The sequence below is a fragment of the Eutrigla gurnardus genome, assembly GCF_963514095.1.
Source record: "Eutrigla gurnardus genome assembly, chromosome: 11".
NCBI lineage: Eukaryota > Metazoa > Chordata > Actinopteri > Perciformes > Triglidae > Eutrigla > Eutrigla gurnardus.
In genome coordinates, this window is record NC_139925.1 from 18,585,806 (window position 1) to 18,606,024 (window position 20,219).

The 20,219-nt window shown below is 41.4% G+C and overlaps 1 protein-coding gene across 8 annotated transcripts in view; it reads right to left on the bottom strand.

Annotated features, from left to right (window-relative positions):
• Window positions 1-510: 510 nt before the first annotated feature.
• Window positions 511-20,219, bottom strand: part of LOC311020476 (echinoderm microtubule-associated protein-like 6) — a 73,029-nt gene continuing 53,320 nt past the window's right edge. The window contains exons 19-45 of one of the 8 annotated variants that reach the window (XM_084020511.1): window positions 19,641-19,741; window positions 18,387-18,589; window positions 15,303-15,414; window positions 14,805-14,932; window positions 13,626-13,767; window positions 12,517-12,669; window positions 11,863-11,994; window positions 11,597-11,685; window positions 11,176-11,352; window positions 10,636-10,870; window positions 10,128-10,254; window positions 9,106-9,120; window positions 7,141-7,219; window positions 6,924-7,053; window positions 6,168-6,266; window positions 5,747-5,767; window positions 5,241-5,414; window positions 4,831-5,039; window positions 4,247-4,404; window positions 3,811-3,925; window positions 3,521-3,709; window positions 2,962-3,134; window positions 2,439-2,601; window positions 2,223-2,326; window positions 1,942-2,095; window positions 1,333-1,433; window positions 511-721 (exon numbers count right to left, since the gene is read on the bottom strand). In XM_084020511.1, coding sequence (XP_083876637.1) covers window positions 697-721; window positions 1,333-1,433; window positions 1,942-2,095; window positions 2,223-2,326; window positions 2,439-2,601; window positions 2,962-3,134; window positions 3,521-3,709; window positions 3,811-3,925; window positions 4,247-4,404; window positions 4,831-5,039; window positions 5,241-5,414; window positions 5,747-5,767; window positions 6,168-6,266; window positions 6,924-7,053; window positions 7,141-7,219; window positions 9,106-9,120; window positions 10,128-10,254; window positions 10,636-10,870; window positions 11,176-11,352; window positions 11,597-11,685; window positions 11,863-11,994; window positions 12,517-12,669; window positions 13,626-13,767; window positions 14,805-14,932; window positions 15,303-15,414; window positions 18,387-18,589; window positions 19,641-19,741 — 3,508 coding nt within the window. In that variant the 3' untranslated portion in view covers window positions 511-696. Of the gene's footprint in view, window positions 722-1,332; window positions 1,434-1,941; window positions 2,096-2,222; window positions 2,327-2,438; window positions 2,602-2,961; window positions 3,135-3,520; window positions 3,710-3,810; window positions 3,926-4,246; window positions 4,405-4,830; window positions 5,040-5,240; window positions 5,415-5,746; window positions 5,768-6,155; window positions 6,267-6,923; window positions 7,054-7,140; window positions 7,220-9,105; window positions 9,121-10,127; window positions 10,255-10,635; window positions 10,871-11,175; window positions 11,353-11,596; window positions 11,686-11,862; window positions 11,995-12,516; window positions 12,670-13,625; window positions 13,768-14,804; window positions 14,933-15,302; window positions 15,415-18,386; window positions 18,590-19,640; window positions 19,742-20,219 lie in introns of all 8 variants that reach the window. The other 7 variants (XM_084020510.1, XM_084020512.1, XM_084020513.1 and 4 more) reach the window with 7 other exon arrangements.

A 20,219-nucleotide genomic window follows, 5' to 3' on the forward strand; every position in this document is an offset into this window, starting at 1 on the left:
AAAGCAGCATTAAAGAAAATATATTTCTGTCCTTGTTGGATGAATAACATTTGAACATTCTCAGTGTAGCACCAGACAGAGTAAAAAATAAGTTCAATTGTGGATTAAATAAAAACACAGTGTATGAAATATCCCACTCCCAAAGCAAATAAGGAAATGAACAAACACAGGTAGAAATATCCATAAAGGCACTTAAGTGTGTGATTTCCAACAACAGATACGGTGAAGGCTCTTTGAAATGAAAAGTGATTAAAGACCAAACTTTACAGAAAATGCATCTGCCCCCTGGACTAATTGTTTAGTCTTTTTTTTTTCTGTGAAATCCACAATGTTGTAGGGTTGAACCTTGTTCCTTTCTCTGATCGCATGAGTCTCGAGGTGCACCAACTACAGAGACGACACGAGATGAACCTCTTCTCACTGTGACTAACTGGGCAGTTTGGAATCCAAATGAAACAAAAACACAGTCCAAACCAAGAAAAGCATCTGATGATTCTTCTGGTTCTCCTCGTGTTGTTTTTTCTTTTTTCTTTTTGTCTCAGGTGTTTGGCTGCAGTCTGAAGTTTTCTGCCTCGTCACCAGGTCAGACTCTCAAGTCTTGTTTCCTTCCATCGCCGACTCTTAATACTCCCTGTGGATCCACTTGAGGTGCTGTTAAGGCGCTTTGAATAAAAGCGTCACAGACGTCCCCGCGTTTTACAGGCATTTCCACACAAACACACTGCAACACACAAACATATGAACAGATTTCTTTCACATCTCATTTCGACCTGAAGTAGAGACACTCCAGCTGAATACATCTAATAGATATTACTATGAAAACTTCCCAGCTGATTACTCACATTAAGATAATATTTTTTTATTACATTTTGGAAATTTTATATTTAAATATGTAAATTGGGCATTATCTTACATTTCCAAAACAGAAACCTGAAATTCTTGTTTTTTTCTGTTGACATATTAAATTAAAAAATATATAAAAAATGTTAAACAAATACATTTTTAACCATAGTTTTTGCAATTTAAAATGTTAAATATAAATCAGGCAATTAATTATATATCTATATTTATATCTACAAACCTTTTGAATAGAAAGGAGTTGTTACAGAATGAGAAAAAAACAACACATTTCTTTGAAAAACATCCTTAATAGACAGTATGTTTATTAAAATGCAATATATTTTGTACGACACTCCAGAAAACTTGTTTTTGAACACAGCAGTGGAGACCCACCTGCAGTTACAAAAAAACTCTGTCTCTTAATAATGTTTCATGTGTTAGCTGCACTATGTCTCAGGTGATTGTCTGTTATTGATCAGTGATCGGTTTTACCTGCAGTCGTCTCCTCCTGTGCTGATCACATATTTGTCTTCGTGGGAGAAGCGGATATTGGTCACGTGAGCCGAGTGGCCGAGGTAGCGCTTGTGTTTGGCCTGCAGACGGAAACCAATACTCACATTTCTCTTATTATATACATTCAATGTGTGATGTTGAAATGTTTTAAATCTAATGAATTCAAATTCTCACCCACTTAATACCTCAAATCAGCCATAGATACTTTTGTGCAATTAAAGTGCACCTAAACACCATGTATGACCGTTGGAGAGTACCAGCAACAGGCACTCACAGTTTGAATCTGATACTGAAACCTACCAAAATGACAGACAGGGTCCAACATACATCGGGCCAGTCAATACCATCAGCCAGTCACCAGCTAACAGCTGTTGGAGGGCCATTATGTAGTTTGTTTAGGAAATGCTGAGCATCTTGTCACGTCTTCCATTTTGACAAATTTACACAATATAAAAAAGCACGACTGACTGTAAAATAGTTTTTCACGTCGTCAAAAGTGGTGAGATGTTCGCTAAGAAAAGTAAAAGTCTTGCGGCGCCATGGAAACGCGTGCTTTTGCAGCTTCAAATGAAAACGTGGTTGACTCACAAACTTCTCTGTGCAGGGGAAGTCGAACAGTTTGACCAATCCAAAGTCGTCGCCGGTGGCGACGTTCAGGCCAGCGTGAGACACGCACGCACAGTTGACTTCAGCTTTGTCTGCGTTTCGTGGCCAAATCCCCAAAACTTCATCTCCCAGGATGCTGAGGGAGGGAAAGGACAAGTGTAATACTTTCAAACAGCTGCAGGAGATGAAGAATCCCTCTGGAATACTCAATGCACCATCGCACTGCAACATTACATGACTGTGTGTGTGTGTGTGTGTGTAACCTAGTCCACGTTGCCCAGGTGATTCTGTCGATGACGGTCTGGTCGCTCACCAACTTCCCCAAAGGAACCTCAAACACCTGCTGCTTATAAGCTCCGTTGGACACCTACACACACACACACACACACACACAACCAACATTATATATATATATACTTCAGATAAAGTGTATATACAGTGTATATGCGTACATAGAGTATATGTACGTGTGTATCTACCTGTATGTAGCTGCTGTCAGCAGAGAAGTCGAGCTGCAGGATGAAAGCCGGGATGTCGCTGCAGTAAACCAGCCGGGTCAGAGTCGGTCCTCCGCTCACATCGTAAACATCCACCGTCTTCTCAACAGAAGCAACCGCCAACAACCGCCGGTCTGGACTGAACCTGCACACACACACACACACACACACACACGCACGCACGCACGCACGCACGCACGCACGCACGCACGCACGCACGCGCACGCACACACACACACACACACACACACACACACACACACACACACACACACACACGGAACATTTTTCTACTTTTCTTACATTTTCCTGATTATACTTACATACTTTTATTGAAGTACCAGTTTCGCTACAGACTTTTACTTGTAACAGAGCATTTTCAGTGTTGTATTAGTACTTCAACTGAAGTAAAAGATTTAAATTCTTGCTCCACCATTGATTATGTGTATCTCTAAATCAATGCAAAGCTTTCGTTGTATTTTTAAAAGCCGTTTCTTTCTCCCACCGGATGTCCTGGATGGCAACGCTGCGGTCTCGTTTCTTCGTCCACATCTTCAGCGAGTTGGCGACGAGGAGGAGGAACTCGCCGTTTATCATCCCCACTGCCAGCATTTCTCCGTCTGCACTGTAGCTCACACATCGGGCTGCGTGGCCGACACACACCTTGTTCAACAGTTTCTACAGAAGGACAGAGGAAAAGAAACAACAACACTTCCATCATACTATATATATATATATATATATATATATATATATATATATATATATATATACTAATTATTTGCCTTTTATACTACCTTATACTTCCACTCAACTACAGCTCAGAGGGAAATAATGTACTTTTCACTCCCCTTCCAATAATAATCTAATAAATTATGATATATTAGTACATTATATAATATTTGTTTGAAATACCCGGTAGTAAATACATTAAAATGAGATCCACTGCATCCACTGGCTGCAACATTAAAGTGATGGACACATTAATGTTAAACATTCCTATTTCCTTTCTTATGGATGGGTTATTTGTGGTTGACGGTGAGATGCTGTGTGTGCTTCTGTACCTTGTCAGTGAGGTCCCACAGTCGGATGGTGGCGTCGTCGCTGCCGGTGATGCAGAGCTCTTTGGTGGGATGAGTGGTCAGACCCCAGATTCCTCCCCGAGCGTGACTGTCCAGCAGCAGGTTGGAGGCTGCGTTCTTCTCCCCGACCTCGATGATCTCCCCGTCCTTCGTCCCCACCAGGATTTTACCCTGACGAGGAAGAGGGAGGGGAGCATGTGGGGTGATGAGGAGGATCTGTTCTGAGGGAGGACGGCAGCTGCTCGGTGGAGATCATAACCAAAACTCCTCACCTTGCCTCTGCAGACGGACCGGACGCACTCCACCTGCTGTCCCGTCTCCAGCTGGAAAGCTCGACAACGCTTCATCTCCTGATCCCAGAGCTTCACCGCACCGCCCTCCTTGGTCCTGAGACACACACACACACACACACACACACACACACACACACACACACACACACACACACACACACACACACACACACACACACACACACACACACACACAAACTTTGGTGGAAGTTTCAGATGATGTCTTTGGGCACATGGAACTACGGCCTTTTCTGTATCTGTCATTATATTTTTGGACACTTCTGTAGTCCCATGTGCACAAAGACTAAATATAATAAGATAAGAAAATGTCTGCATGTTATAAAACAGTTGGACAGATTTGAGGTGAATTGACATCTTCAGTTCATTAGTGATGAGCTGCTGGTTCGTTACTCACGGCCTCTCCTTGCCGCCGGTGACAATGAGTCCGTCCCTCAGCGTTGTGTACATGGTGAAGACCGGCCCGGTGTGAGCCTTGGCCACCACCCTCAGCAGGTAGTGATCCCGCCACACATACACGTCCCCGTTAATGGCTCCGGTGAACGTCAAGTTATTCTACAAACACACATTCACGAGCAAAATGTAACGAATGAAGGACACTCTGTGGCTCCTAAAAATGAATCCCATTTTTAAAAATACTTATTGGTGAAGCAAGTTGTTACTTGTTATATTATTTAGAGATGTCGGAGGGTGTTATAATGTGTTTCTAATTATAATGCTGGGAATGTTCGTGCTTTTTAAAAAAGCAACCATGAGCTTTAGTCCCTCTCTCACCCTCATCCTTTTCTAACAGTTCCCTTAGAAACGGTAAGAAAGCCTGAAGCTGCAGAGCTGCTGTTTGAGGTGAAACAGTTCATTAGAGTTCCACACAGCTCAAATCTACTGCTGATGTTTGTGCGTCAACCATCATGGCTTTGTGTTGTCTCTGTGTTGTCTTTGCCTTTTTTTAAATCAACAGCAATAATTCAGCAGGTAACTCACGGCTCCAAAGGCGACGGACAGCATCGTCTGCATCCTGCCGTCCTCCACCGTCCCCACCACGCCTTTCTTGTACATCAGAGCGCCGCCGGCCAGCGTCCAGAACTTCACGTGTTTAATTCCCACCGACACAAACTGCGAGTCCGAGTCCGGTCGAAACTCCACCACGAAGATCCGGTCTGGGTGTCCGGCTTTACTGCATACCTTGGATCCTGCAGCGGAGATGCCACCATTACATTTTAATGGATAATGGATGCATATGCATTATGGATCCATGATGAAAGTAATCATTAGTTAATGATTCAAAATTAGCTCCACAAACCAATGCAGGACTTTTACTTCTTACAGAAGTTAAAGTACTGAATACTACTACGAGGTGGAGTATTTGAGTGGTTATTGATCAGAGGGCTGACCTTCCTGCCAGCGCCACACGGTGATGGTGTGTTCAGGTTCCACTCCGACAGACAGCAGCAGCTTCCCTGTGGCGCTGAAGTTCACGTAGCTGACGCCTTTGGTGTGAGGACAGCGGAGGATGGACAGGGTCTGTTTACTCATGGCATCCCACACGTGGATGGAAGGCGTGGTGCCTACGTGAAGACCGAGAGACACGAGCAGAGGAGAGAGGACGAGCAGTGAGGACCACAGTGTCATAGAAACCGAGCAGTAAAAGGGATCAATGCAGCCTACAAACACCCTGAGAACCAGACCAGCATCACAGCCTTACTGGTGAAACATCATGCTGGTGGCATCATCAGCTTTTAATTTTATTATGACAGGAAAATACCGCTTGCTGAGTTTCAGTGACATGAAGTGAAACTGACTGGAAAGCAGGGAGTCTTGAGTGACTGCTAAAGGTCCTGATGGACTCTGGGTCTCAGGGTGTCTGCTGTGGGGAGGCAGGGGACGGTTTGGTTTTTACCTGGCAGATCACTGACGTCACCTGAGGTGTTGTGAAAGCGATGGTGACAAATTAGACCAGCCAAAACACAAACACACATACAAAAACAAAACAAAAACAGAACAAAAAACAGATAAAAAGCCGAAGTTGTTTCTGAATACTTCCTCCAGTTCAATATAATAGACTAACTCCTGCTCTCTTCAGCAAAAAGACAAGGTTCATGGAATACTTTTCATTCAGTACCTTAGCTTAAACTGTAAAAAACTGTACATCTGCCGGTTTAAAGAAAAAGCTATCGGTGTTAATGTTTCTATTCTCTCAGGGGAAAACACGTAACGCAAGCAGGTTAAACATGAAGCAGAGGAGAGAAAAACAGGCCTTGCTTAATTCAGACGAGTTAGTAAAGAAACACTAACATGCAGAAACACACATTTACATGTACCAATCTGTCCAGTGGCGATGATGTTTTTGTATTTTGGGTGCTGATTGGCGGTCAGAGAGAGGATGTCGTCAGTGTGTTCCAGGTAGAAACTCTGAGTTCCTGCAGCAAAATAACACACATAACACATTAGTCTGAATGATTGTGGGTTTGATTCCAAGCAGCAACAGCCGTGTCCACTACTGAACCTCCTGGACAATTTCATTTTTAATTTGTGTTGGAATGTAATTAAATGTAATTCTCTTTTGTCATTTGAGTGAATTCATGTTTTATATATTTACAGTGTTTATATTTTATTTTGTAGGATTTGGTCTCTCCTCCCTTTCCAAGTGCAAAACGATGCATTCACCTTGCTCAGACATACCGTAATTAGGAGCATTGGAAGTAAGACGATGGCTGGCGGTGCGATGGTTTTGCACTCGACTCACATTTCTGCATTTTCACTAGCGTGTCTAATACGGTAGCCTTCAGATGACACAAAAATGCAAAAGGCTCTCGTTGCAACCACTGTTTGATCTGCCTACTGTAGAAACATGGTGGTGCAACATGGCAGAAAACACAACAATTCTTATTTTCCAGTGTTTATAATCTAAGTACTCCCTCGTCATCATTGTGAAACTGTGTTCCCAGCTTTGAGAAAGTTGAAATGAGCTGTAAGGACAGAGACTGGCTGGTTATAGAAGACAGAAATTAAGAGACAAAACAGAAAATGTATCATGAGGCCTGATGTGTGTATAATGGCTGCGTTGCCGTGGTTACCAGTGGTGAGACTGTGGACGATGGCAGTGGCGGCAGTGTGGTAGACGATGTCGGTGCCGTCGTTGAGGTAGTGCAGGTTGTTGCGACAATCAAAGCCCCGAAAACCAAACACATGATCCAAAACCAGGTCCTACAAGAGAGAGGAGGAGGAGGAGTCAGACATACCGGAGGCCAGACAGATGGACTGAGAGAGAGACAGGTAGGGAGACAGACACACCTCCACCAGTCTCTTCTTCTTGGAGACGTTGTTCTTCTGGAGTTTCTCTGGCTGCGGTGCCGCTCGACTCACTGGAGGCCTGGAGGATCAATCAGGCTATTAATCAATGAATCAAAGAACCTCAGTGAAAGACAGGTGGAGGAACAGTCAGTAAGACAGCATGGACAGTCTGCAAACAGACAGAAAAGACGGACATGATAGATAGATATACTTTATTGATCCCAAGCTGGGAAATTAAAGAAGACCGACAGGTCAGCTATGTTGGACGGATGGTTTCTTCTTCTGCAGCAAGCTGTAATACTTCTCTCACAAATATACTGTTGCTATGACGACTGAGCACATGTAATAAGTAGTAGTATTCAGCAAACTAACACTAACATGTAATAACAGTAATAATAACAGTGATAGTCATAGAATGATTAGTAGTCATAGTAGAGAAGTAGGACTAATAGGGGTAACTATATTTAGCAGAGGGGACAGACACTGCAGTAGAAGTAGTTTAAGTCATAGCAGAAGTATTAACTGTAGCAGTTAATTGTATAATGGAAGTAGTATTCGTAGCAAAAGTACTTTTAACAGTAATGACAGTTGTAATAGCTGAGATAACTGTAGAGTGAGTAATAGCAGTAGGGGTAGCAGTACTAGAACTATTAATAATATAAAAGTATATAAAGCAATATATAAGTACTCATGTTTGTATTCATAATGATAAGACTGTAAAAATAGTAATAATCACAATGGCACTGCTGTATTTAACAGTTATATAAACCATGCTGTATATATAACAGCATGGTGGTATTTGTAGCAGTACTATTGTGGTACAAGTGGTATCAGTAATGGTAAAAGTAACAGGAAAAAAGTAAAGCAGTGAGTAACAGTTGTAATACTGTAATAATAGTATTTGTAATAATATCTATAGTTGTAACAATGGAAGTACTAGTGTAGAAGTAGTAGCATATTACTACTTAGAAAAGTTGCATTATGTAGATGTTGTAGCTGTAGCAGTTATAGTGTTATTAGTAGTTAGATGCAATAGTATTAGTAATGCAGCAGTATAGTAATGGCCTTTAGACACCAAGTCCGTATGATTTTCTTAAGTTGTCTCATGTCTAAAAATAATAATGACTGCAAGTCCCATCCACATAAAAACAGCATCTGATGAAGTGATTAACTTTGTCTTGAAGTGCTTTGTATTGGGAGACGAACAAAGTAAAGTCCAGAATTAGGGAATTTTAATATAGATTGTGACCAGTGATAGAATTAGGGGCGCTAGTTTCTCATCGCAAAAGGATGTACGATTAGATTAGACAGGCGTGAGTGATTGTGCAGCTAAACGATAGCTTCGTGCTAAGGTTTGTGACAAGCAATATTCAGCAAATATTTGCAACAAATAGATAATAAGACATATCAGAAAAATGTAACATTTTTAACAGGTAAAAAAGAAATACACACAAAAATATGGACTTTATTGTAGTATTTGTACTGGTAAAACTGGAGTTGTTACTTTCACAGCCATTGAAAGACCTGTGCGAATATAATGTAAAAACTACACATTTTTTCTTATACGTACTGATTATCACACACACACACACACACACACACACACACACACACACACACACACACACACACACACACACACACACACACGCCTCTTCACACACAAACAGTAATAGAGACCAATGCACTCACTCAAACCCAGATTGAGACATATTATAAAACTATAATGTGAATAGCTGAGTGCTAAAGCTACATGCTAACAAAATGCTACCATGCTACCCGTTCTTGTTTTCAGGCTGTCAGGCTAACATGCTAGGGTTGCTAATTGTGTTAACAGGCTGACATGCACAGGCAGTCTGACTGAGTTGTCATAGTCATGGTCCCCCTTTAACCCCTAACCCTAACCCTATCATATTGACATTCAGCCTGCCCGAAAATCATCCACACAGTAGGTGTCATACTTACTTGACAATGCCCTGCCTCCAGGGGAAAGCAAGTTAAAACACAACACAGCTATTAGAAGTTTCTTCAAGCAAGGCCAGAGAGAATCACTCAGGAAGTAAGGGTACCACAAAGGGACAAAAACAAGCATCTTTTGATTAGAAACACATTAGGGTACTTTCTGCCTTTCCACTCCAGGAACTTAAACAGTAACCTGAACTACAAACCACAACGCTTTGAATTTGCCTCACTGAAAAGTGTGCAGTTCAGTTGTTGGACATCTATGGGAAAAGTGACAGTTTTCTTCTACATTTACATTGACTTTTAATTTTCTTCAACAGGAATTATATCGACGTAGCGTTGTTCGTGCGTCCCCATGGGGGAAGCTGCTGCATGTCCCTGAAGTTACAGCTCCTTAAGTTCCTGTCGTGGAAAAGACTGACTTTTGTGTCTGCAATGCTGCAAATGTGTAAAATGTGCTTGAGTATTAGTTGTTAATCACATTTGGTCAGTTTGTCAATTGTACTCTGCTGAATACATGAGTACCTTTAAGGTGCCCTTTGTTGTTGAGTGTTTTGAAGGCAGAAACTTACTGAAAATATTGAAATCATAAAAACATGCTAGAATGCGTGATGTGTAAACGCGCTTCAGAATGAGCCAAAATGTATTTTCATAAAAGGACAACAAATATTAATTGATCATGCAGAAGTTGTGCATGCATCAGATGCCAAATTTAGACACAGGTACTAACACAGGCAAATACAACTCACATGAACTCACCAACATACATACCGGTACACACAAACACACACAGTATCCACTGATGACACACACCACGGATAACATCAAATTGTTCATAAAAAGTTTGCTAAAAGTTTCAGCTCTCACACAAAGATTCAGTATTATAATGTTAAACAAAGCATACATTAAAAATACTTCACACTGAATGTGTTCAACAGTAGAATGAAGACTAAAATGAAAACCTTTATTTGTAAATGCTGTATGTGTGTGTGTGTGTGTGTGTGTGTGTGTGTGTGTGTGCATACCTCTCCTCAGCAGACACCTCCTTCAGCTGTAGGTGAGGTTTGGTTCCTCTCATCTCTCTGGTGCTGACGGCATACATTTTTGTGGTGTAATCCACCGTCTTCTCTCGGGCAACATCACTGTCGTAGCCTTCACACACACACACACACACACACATACACACACACACACACACACACACACACATACACACACTCATACAATGAGTTGTGTTAGACAAAGCAAATGCAATAGTTAACTGCAGTGTGTGTATTGCCACTAGACCTGGTCATTAACTAGTATAAATGTTTTCTGCTGGTTGGTAACTGTGCCATAATCTGTGTTGGTCTGTTTTTACTTGCATTGGAAGGAAAATAACAAATATATGATCTCGTTCTAATACATTCAACACATCCATGAACTTCATATATTCAGACGTCATTTGTCAGAGCATTCAAGACATTCAAGGCATTTAGGCTTTTGCAGAAATCAATTTAAAAACAGTTAAAATAAAAACATGGACACACCCACCTCCGTCCTCCTCGATGTCATCGTCCGACTCCTCGCTGTCCACAGGCGGCCGGTTATCGCGACACAAAGGACCCTCCCCCTCTCCGCTGACCCCACTTAATCGCTCCCTCGCCCAGATCATCAGGGCGGTGTCGGCCCCGCCCACAGTCAGCAGGGTGGAGTCGTCCTGAGCCCAGCGGACACTTGTCACCTGGGTGCTGTGGCCCATGTAGCGCTTAAAACGGGCGTACTGACCCTGGATGGAGAACAGAAACCCACCTGATGAATCCAATCACGAAGAGCATCACAAAAATGAAAAACTGAAAACTCAATAAGTCCTGCATTCAAATGTGATTCAAGACTAAATATGTATCTTTCAGTAAAAGTACTACATTTAAGTTCTGGGTGAAAGAAATGAAATAAAGGGAATGCAACAATGGAGCAAAGAAAAAAGAAATGTGTTTTTATCACTGAGCTGAAAGAAGTTGGTTTTGAATGAAAGATTCTTTACGCTACATTTTTATGTAAATGTTTACGTGAAGTGTAACCCGTCTGTCGTACTCGAACAGGGTAGCCGAACAGCTTGAGGAAGCCAAAGTCGTCTCCGGTGGCGAGCAGCGTCCGGTCTCTGGTGAGCGACGCAGCGTTGATGTCGGTGATGTCGCTGTGCGTCGGCCAGATCCCGTCACAACTTGAACCCAGAACACAGGTCCAGCTGGACCACTCGACTCGTTCCAGCTACAAACACACAAACACACAACGATGAATGAATAGAGAAACAGGACAATAACACTTACGAGTTATCCAACAGAATAAAGTGTTGAAAATAGAATGATCGTGTTGTATTTCTTAAATTAAAGCAGTTTACTTGGTAAATTGTGTTGTGTTGGAATGCACATTTTATATATTATACATTATCCACCCTTGATCTTAACTGAGCACCAACACACCTCTGAGCCGACTCAAACACAAACACACTGACCTCAGAGTTTCTGATGGTTTGTCTACTTCCTCTTGGGGCTTCGAAGAAAAGTTGCTCTTTGGCTCCCGTGTTTACCTGCAGCAGTTTACCTGCAAAACAAACACTCTATTCACGTCCACATACAGAAGAAGGACGGGGATTCAGAGGTTTCCACACCACACTTTCACAGTTTCAACACTCTGCAAACACATTATTCTGCACAAAGATGTTATTTTAAAGACTTTAAAAATGAGACGCAGGTGAAGATACAGAGCACCGTGCGTTACCTCGAGCGTCCCAGTCGATGTGTGTGATGTAACTGGACGCTCCTTTACAGATCCCGACCCGCTTGCTGCTTAGCACATTGTAGATGTCCACGAAGCTGTCATGTGACGCCACCGCCAGGAATTTACCTGAGTCTGGGAAAATGTTTGTGAGAGAAAATGTCACATAAAAGTGAAGATGATTTAATACATCTCTGAACCCCGAAACCTCCGAAAGTTTAAAAAAAAGCTAAATTACACTATTTATCATAGGCACATATCATATATCACCGACATAATCGTCAGATTTTCACCTTCCAACGCTTCCTTCATGAAATGCAACCAAATTGAAGCTTAAAATTGAGATATTTCATCAAAATGACATGTCCAATTTAAAATATTGCCAAACAGTGACCAACACATTACACATTACAAAAGCTCTGTGAAACTTCGACTGAACCGCATGCTTCACACAGAGAGGCTGTGAAATGTAAATAGTTCAATATCTATAGCACATAGAGCCTCAGGTCTTTTGGTATTAATCTTTCCATGGTTTTCCATTTTTCGGAAAATAAATAAGGAGCAGATGAGCAAAAAACTTGTCAGAAGGTTAAGCAGTAATACTTTTGCCTGTGTGTGTGTGTGTGTGTGTGTGTGTGTGTGTGTGTGTGTGTGTACCTGGGGTGAAGCGTACGTCAGAGATGGCGTCGCGGCGATGGTGGAAGCTCAGAAGGTCCTCCAGTGTGTCGGCGTTCACCACCAGCACGCCGCCATCGCTCAGACCCACCGCCAACGCTTTTCCATCAGGGGAGAAGGCACAGCAGCGACCGCCTGCATAACACACACAATCACTCAGTCAGCCGCTCATCTCTTCAGTTAATAGTCACTGTGGGAATTGAATTAGCACTGCCAGAGATATTTGCTGCATGTCATCACATTTCCTGTCGGCTCTCTATTGTTTACTGCATAACAGAGCTATAAAATGTCCACACGAATCAATACAAATCTGCAATGTCACCTAAAAAATCGAAACTCTGCCACCTCTCTGTAACTGTAAGACCGATCACCTGTGATTGTTTTCCACCTTGTTTTCTGGCCAACTGGTAGGAGACCCAGACCCAGGCATTCCCAGATTATGTAGGGATTATATATCTCATCTAGTTTGGAAACAACTCAGGATCCTCCAGGAGAAGCTGGTAATGTTTTACAGGAGACGGATGTGTGGAATACCTTATTGCTTGCTGCTACCACGACCGGGTCCCAGAAATCAGATATGGATGGATGGAAACAGTGTAATATTTACAGAAAGCATCTCATTCTCTTTTCAAGGGCCAAACAAAAATATAGATGAGTTTCAGTTCTAGTTAGATGGATTCAGGATGTGTTAGCCTAGCTTAGCATAAAGTGTGGAAGCCAGGGGAAAGTGCTAGCCAAGCTCCAGAAAAGCAACACTCCTATCTTTTTTAAAGAAACTTGATACTATAGTATTGTATTTCAAGGAGCCTCTGACAAACAAACACTTCAAACCCTGAAGACATTAAACAAAAAAACAAACTCTATGTCGCCACGGCAAGGTTTGTTGTTGAGTAGGCAAATGTAACGATGCAGGAGTGTCACTGAACACAGCAACTCAACTGAAATAGTACAGGATGATTGTCAGGTGGATCACCTCTCTGAGGGGTTTAAAGTCAAGTTAATATTCATGGTTATTGACTGAAACCAACAAATTGCTATAAGGAAAGGAGGACTTGACTTTATAATGGTGGTCTGGTCCTTTATCTCTTTACCTCTCTTCAGCTTGCGGACGGCCACCATGCGATGATTGGCCGACGTCTCCCAGAGTCGCAGGGTTCTATCGTCACTGACGGTGGCACAGACGGGTAGGAGAGGGTGAGGGGTCAGACCCCAGACCTCACCCTCCATGTGACCCTGCACACACACACACACACACACACACACACACATGAAGCATATGTCTCTAATCTCACCCAGTATTCTTCTATTCAACACCTCTATTAATCTCTTTTTGTTACACTACCATTATTATAGATATCATAATACATTTCATTACGATACATTGTTTACATAATTGAGAACATCAAACATACAGAATATATATATATATATATATATATATATATATATATGCACACTAAATGCACTTGATGTAGACTGAAAAATCTGGAAATTGTTGTGTATGTGAGTGTGTGTGTGTGTGTGTGTGTGTATGTGTGTGTGTGTGTGTGTGTGTGTGTGTGTGTGTGTGTGTGTGTGTTCGTATTGCGCAACTGCTGATGGATCTGCAGCTTACAGCTCTGCTCACCATGGCAACAGTTGCCGTACCAGACTACCAGACATTAAGTTCTCTATAGGTTCTCTCACACACAGTCACGCTTCCAATCAAACCGATATGTTGGATAAAGATAATGAACGGAGCTTTCAGTCATATCACTTCATACCTCATAACCTTCCTCAGCAGATGGTGTTTGCCCTGTTGTCATGGTAATGTAGATGACTTTACACTCATGTTAAGAAATGAACATTGAGAGTGCCTTCCTTCTTGATTACTTACAGTTCTATCGATCTGCTAATGAGATTCATGTGATGTGATCCAGAACGTCCACAAACGGACCGAATGATGGGATTGTTTTGTCAGTTAACACTAAGAATGTATTCATCATCTTTATTTCTCTCATGTTTACACGTACGAGTGAGTCAACATGTCCACTGGTCAGTGTGTCAACCATCAACTACACGCTCACTTAGAGGTGAAACATTCAGAGTCAAAAGGAGAGTTCCATGCTGGTTCTCCTGTGTGTCCCTCCAAACCTGGGGAACCATCTGCTGTAGGACTAACAGAGACTGAAGTATCAGCACTGTTGGCATCGTTGTCCACATTGAGCTCTGATTAATAACAGAGGCTAAACTGTTGACTGGATTATGTTTGTCATAAATGTCCAACATACCTGCACCAGCAGGGTCATGGGTCCGGTCTTGTCGATCTCCAGAACTTCTCCATTTTTGGTTCCCACCAGGATGTGACCATATCCCAGAGTGATGGCCCTGATGGACGGGTTGTCTTCTAGCAACAGACCTACACACACACACACACACACACACACACACACACGTAACTTTTCCAAAGTCAGAAGTGTATGTCACCATGTGTCCACCTGATGGCAGTGTTGGGTTTCTACTATTTCTTTACTACTATGTTCTCCATAATATAATCTACAAAACCTAAATACATAACAGACTTCCTACAGCTAGAAACACTAAATCCACCACTGTTATAGGACCATCTCCGTTCTGTCAAAGGAGAATGAAAAAGAAGGTATCAGACTTTCACCAACAGGTTTAGTTTTCCTTCTTTTCCCACAATAGTAAAGTTCAGAACCAGTATTTTTGGAAAGCGAGGATGAGGATTGTCAGGGGGTGTTGGGATGAAGGGCAGCTGTGTGTACCTTTTGAGCCCGGTGACAGTGCTGCTCTCTTGATGGCGTAGGTCTTCAGACAGCGGTCAAACATGTCGTCCCACAGCTCCACCACGCCATCCTTCCCGCCCGTCACAAAGCCCTGAAGAGAAATGAGTATATATGATGTCACTGAGTTATTAAGATGATTAGTTAATTTACCTGGTCAACCCATCCTGTCATCTATTCATCCTGGCTTTACATCCCTGCCTTAATCAAACCCATAATACACTCGGGGGACACAAATCCTGCGACGGATGTACCACACTGAGTCTCCTCCTTCACAATATCTGTCCCAGATCAGCCTCAACGTCCTCCCCCACATCTTCCCCTTCCTATACATTTATCCTCAACATCCAATACTTTCTCATTTAATCAAACCGTACAAATCTAATTGCTGTGGCGTGCTCATTGCTAGTGGATTTAATAAATCAATAAGTGGAAAGTATAAATCTGGTTTCCTCTACTAAGACAAAGCAGGAGTATGTCTATCTTGACATGTCACATCCTTCTCTCCCATCCCTTGCTTCACTCACATCCGCCTCCTTCCCTCCCCGCTTGCTTCCTTCCTCCGTCAGAGCTGCCATCCTTCAGTCTTGTTGTCCTCCCCTGACAGGTTTCTACTCTCTCACCCCCCCACTAAGCCTCAGATCTTCTCATCCGTTTGATGCTTTCTCCAAAGAATCTCAAATAGTTGACGTTGTGTTGGTAAGAGTCTATTTTTACAGTGTTTTTGCTTTGAGCGTCACAAAACATTCACTGACACCCTGAACTCGGATCAGAATAAAGATATTCTATTAAAGTCTATAAATCAAAGTCTATAAATACATGTGTTGTTTTAAAGACTAAACTTGTCCGGTCTGGTCTAGTCTTTGGAGTTTTAAATCCTTGCAGAACCTTTTCTCTTCAGTCAATAGAAAGCGTGGATGGTGTATCAGCAGTGCGGTTTAATGTTAAGATGGCGGTTATATTTTTCTGCCCAAAGATACGTTTTTGTTGTTGTTGTTTGCATTCTTCCTGATGTAAATTAAAAAATCTACTCCAGGAATGCACGACTGTTTTTGTTTGTGTATTTTTGCATTCTTTCCCTTGTGCAGCAAAGGGGAAACAATGGCATTTTGTTGTGCATCCGTGTGTTGTACAAGTACAATTAATGATCCTAGCAGACAGGTGCGAGCAGCAGATGACATCACAAAGGTGATCTCACTGAAGATTCTGACCCGTTGTCTGAGTCACATGGTTAATGGTCACATCATTCCTCCTTCCTTCTACACGTTGGAAGAAAGTGTCTTCAGTTACGATGCTTTTGGGAAACACCTCTTAAGCTTAAAGGAATACTTCACCTACGTCAGTAAATCACTAACTCACTGTGTTACCTTGAATTCTTGAAGAAAACCTTTCTTGCGGTACACCACAGTAAACGGAGACTCAAAATGATGAATTGAAGTCAATTGGGGCTTTACATTAAAATGATACTAATTAAAACACTTTGGACTGTTTGTTGGGAAGTGTTTTGCTGTTTTTTGTTCAACATTGCCCCCATTTACTTCAATTCATCTAGATGTATCTGCGTCTTTTGACTCTCTGTTCTTTGAATGTGAGAAAAACCAGATTTCTACAAGAATTCGAGGTAACACAGGGTTGAGTAACTCATCATTTAGCACATTTTGCAGACAAATTATCATTTGGGTGAAGTATTGGAAAACTCAAAGTTTTTATGATCATCTCGGACCTAAGATACTTTTTGGAAACGAGGCCCTGATTTTGTTTGGGATAAAGAGGGGGTTTTTTTTAGAGCAAACTGCACTGCCGTTATTCAGAAGTGCTGACATATCGCTGAATCTGCAATGTCCTTGTTAAAACTCAAAAGTTTGGTCACATGCCACATTTAAAATTAATGTAATTCAATGATATGTTAATTACTGGGAGATGCAACGTAGGTAATAATGTTCATATTGCTTAAGGGAAAGACTTCATTTGAAATTGACTACTTGAATATATTTTTGAATAAGTAAAACAACAAAGAACAGATGACAGAATGTGAGATGAAATCAAGTTGAACGCGAGCTTTCTGGGTTTTTTGAGATTTTCGTAAATCCAGATTCTCTCTGTAAATCCTGTTACGTAAAGAGAGAAGAAGAGTCGTATAGAGAACAAAGAAAGGGAGCTAAAATGACAGAGAGAGAGAGAGAATATGGGAGGGAGTGAGAGGCAAAAACAGATGGAAGAAGAAAAGCCAACAACAAAACACTCCTACATTTATCTTTTGGGGCCAACTGAGCCAACATTCCTGCTGAAAAGGACAAACCTTGAGTGTGAGTGTGGTTTCAAACGCCTTCACCAAAGGTAAAAAGACGAGACTATATCTTGTAATTATGACCTCTATATCTCATAATAAAACACAAGTATATCAGTTATAGTATGTCAACATTGCACAGACATCCAGTTATTTTATACATTCAGTTACTTTGCAGATTCAAACAAATAAACTATGATAAAATAATGGATGTATAAAGTAGTTATGTTCAGCCTCATATTTAGCAGCTTCAATATGATGAAGACATGAGTACATTGATAATTATAATCCAGTAATACATTATCCTGAAATGGGCCATGATGCAAAATGAGAAGTTTTGAGAAGTCAGAAGTACTTTTACTTCTGACTTCTGTTACTTCTTTTACTTCCACTCTGCCTGAAGTCACATTCAGGAGCAACTAAACCAGAAAGGGATCTTCATGGATGCAAAGTTGTACATCAGAAATTATGACAATTTGAGACCGCCAACTGAATATAATATTGAACCATTTGGAAAAAGCTCAAATAAAGCATTCAGTGGAAAGGTCTGCAGTGGGAATAAAGCTGGAATCAGGTCACAGAATATAGTATAACACCTGTTATCTCGTAATTATGAAGTTGTTTCTTGTAATTATGAGATGGTAAGTTATAATTATTAATGAGTAAGTTGTAATTATGAGATATAGAAGTCATAATCAGAGCTCAGAGGAGAACTTCTTCACTTCTGCACATATATATATATATATATATATATATATATATATATATCTCCTCCTCACCTTGTCTAGGGAGAACATGGCAAACACTGGTCCATCGTGGGCTTTCACTGTTTTCAGCAGCAGCGCTTCCTTCCAGATGTAAACATCTCCGGTGGAGGAGCCGGAGAACACCAGCGACTCACTGCGGCCATAACACACCGACATCATGGTCTCCGGCCGGCCGATGCTCCTAAACGCACCACGCCTGAAGGTCAGACCGCCACCTGGAGGACAGGCAGAGAAGTCTATCAGGCACAACTTTATTAAAGGATCACTGCCACAGCCATTAACATGAAGTGAAGAAAACAATAAGAAATACACAGTAAAGAATTCAGAGTATGAAATGTGAGATTTGAGACATTCAGATAGTACAGATATTGTTACTGCCTTGACTTATGAACAAAACAGTTAAAATACACATTCTGAAAAGCAAAGCCTCAGTTTCTATATGTTGCCATGGATTCAGTTAGTTAGTGTCAGCTTCAACAAAAGTCACGTTCTTAATTTGTTAACATTTTTGAAAAAAGTGATTAAAAGTATGCAGATTAAGCTTTTAGCAGGTCCTGTAGGCAGTGCACCCACGGACCTATAGTCAACTATAACAGGATCACTTTGATACTGAAGAAAACCTAAAAACATGATGATTCTCAGGCAAGTTCTATTGTTATGAGGAGCGTTTCTTTTCCCCCCGATGACTTCTGGGCAGATTTCCGGACGTTTATTCGTAACAGGCTTCAGAGATAATCATATCCTCTGGAAGGATAAGTCGTCCCGAATCTGGAAATATGTGCATCATGTCTGTTCAGATATGACTGCATTATGAAGGAGTATGAATTTTGATGTAATCTGTAGCTATCACGTTCTCAAAGTTTTGAGTAACTTAACACTCTCCGTGCAACTGTTGACTGTGTGGGCCAAATCTTTGCTTCACGTCTCCCTCTTGCCTGTGGAGGCGCCTCCCACGCAGGAACCTCTGGCCTAAAGGTCACACAATCTCACAGATGATAGAGCAGTCTACATTCGATTCATTTCAGACTTTAATTGTCTCTTTTGGGACACCGGCTGTTGCAGCAGCAAAAGGTCGGCAAGGACAATAGAGTGTAAATGAATGTACGGTGAGTATATTGTGAATTGAACACAACACGAGCAGCAAACCCAGAAAATAGTGAGTGGTGACTTTCACGTTGGAGCATCCAGACTCCCGAAGTACACATTGTGTTTTTCTAACCCTGCAGCAGTGTCAACGTGTCAAACATCATTTCCTGCCATTTTTACCTGCATGTTGCCAGAACTTGATGTGTTTGATTCCCACTGTTACCAGTTTGTCCATCAGCAGGGGATTACACTTCACCACAAATATCTTCTCCTTGTGACCCCTGTAGGAGAAGAGACACAAGCATAATATGCTACTTAGAAAGAGGGTACCATGTACTCAAACTGTACCCAAACTATAAAAACTACTACTAAAGTATAAGACAAGTCGTTGTGTCACCCTTTCTTCCAAACAGACACCAATGTTGAATGACTTGTACCAGTAGTAGTTATGTAGTAGTAGCAGTGATGTCAGTATAGTAGTACTGGTGGCTGTCAGTAGTGGCACTTCTACTACTATGGCAAGCTAATAAAATATAAGCTAGTTGTAGTTAAGGCCGGGTGATAATTCCATATACTGTATCGTCTTTTAATGGAATCATATCATGATAAAATCAAACCAAGATGTCATAATACACAGAAGATATCAGAAAATATAGTTATATTCCAACCGTGCTTCATTAAATGTGAAACACTCTGCACTTTTAATTTGTCAAATATTTAATTCATGCAAGAGTTTACAAAACCATGTGGTTATTTTGT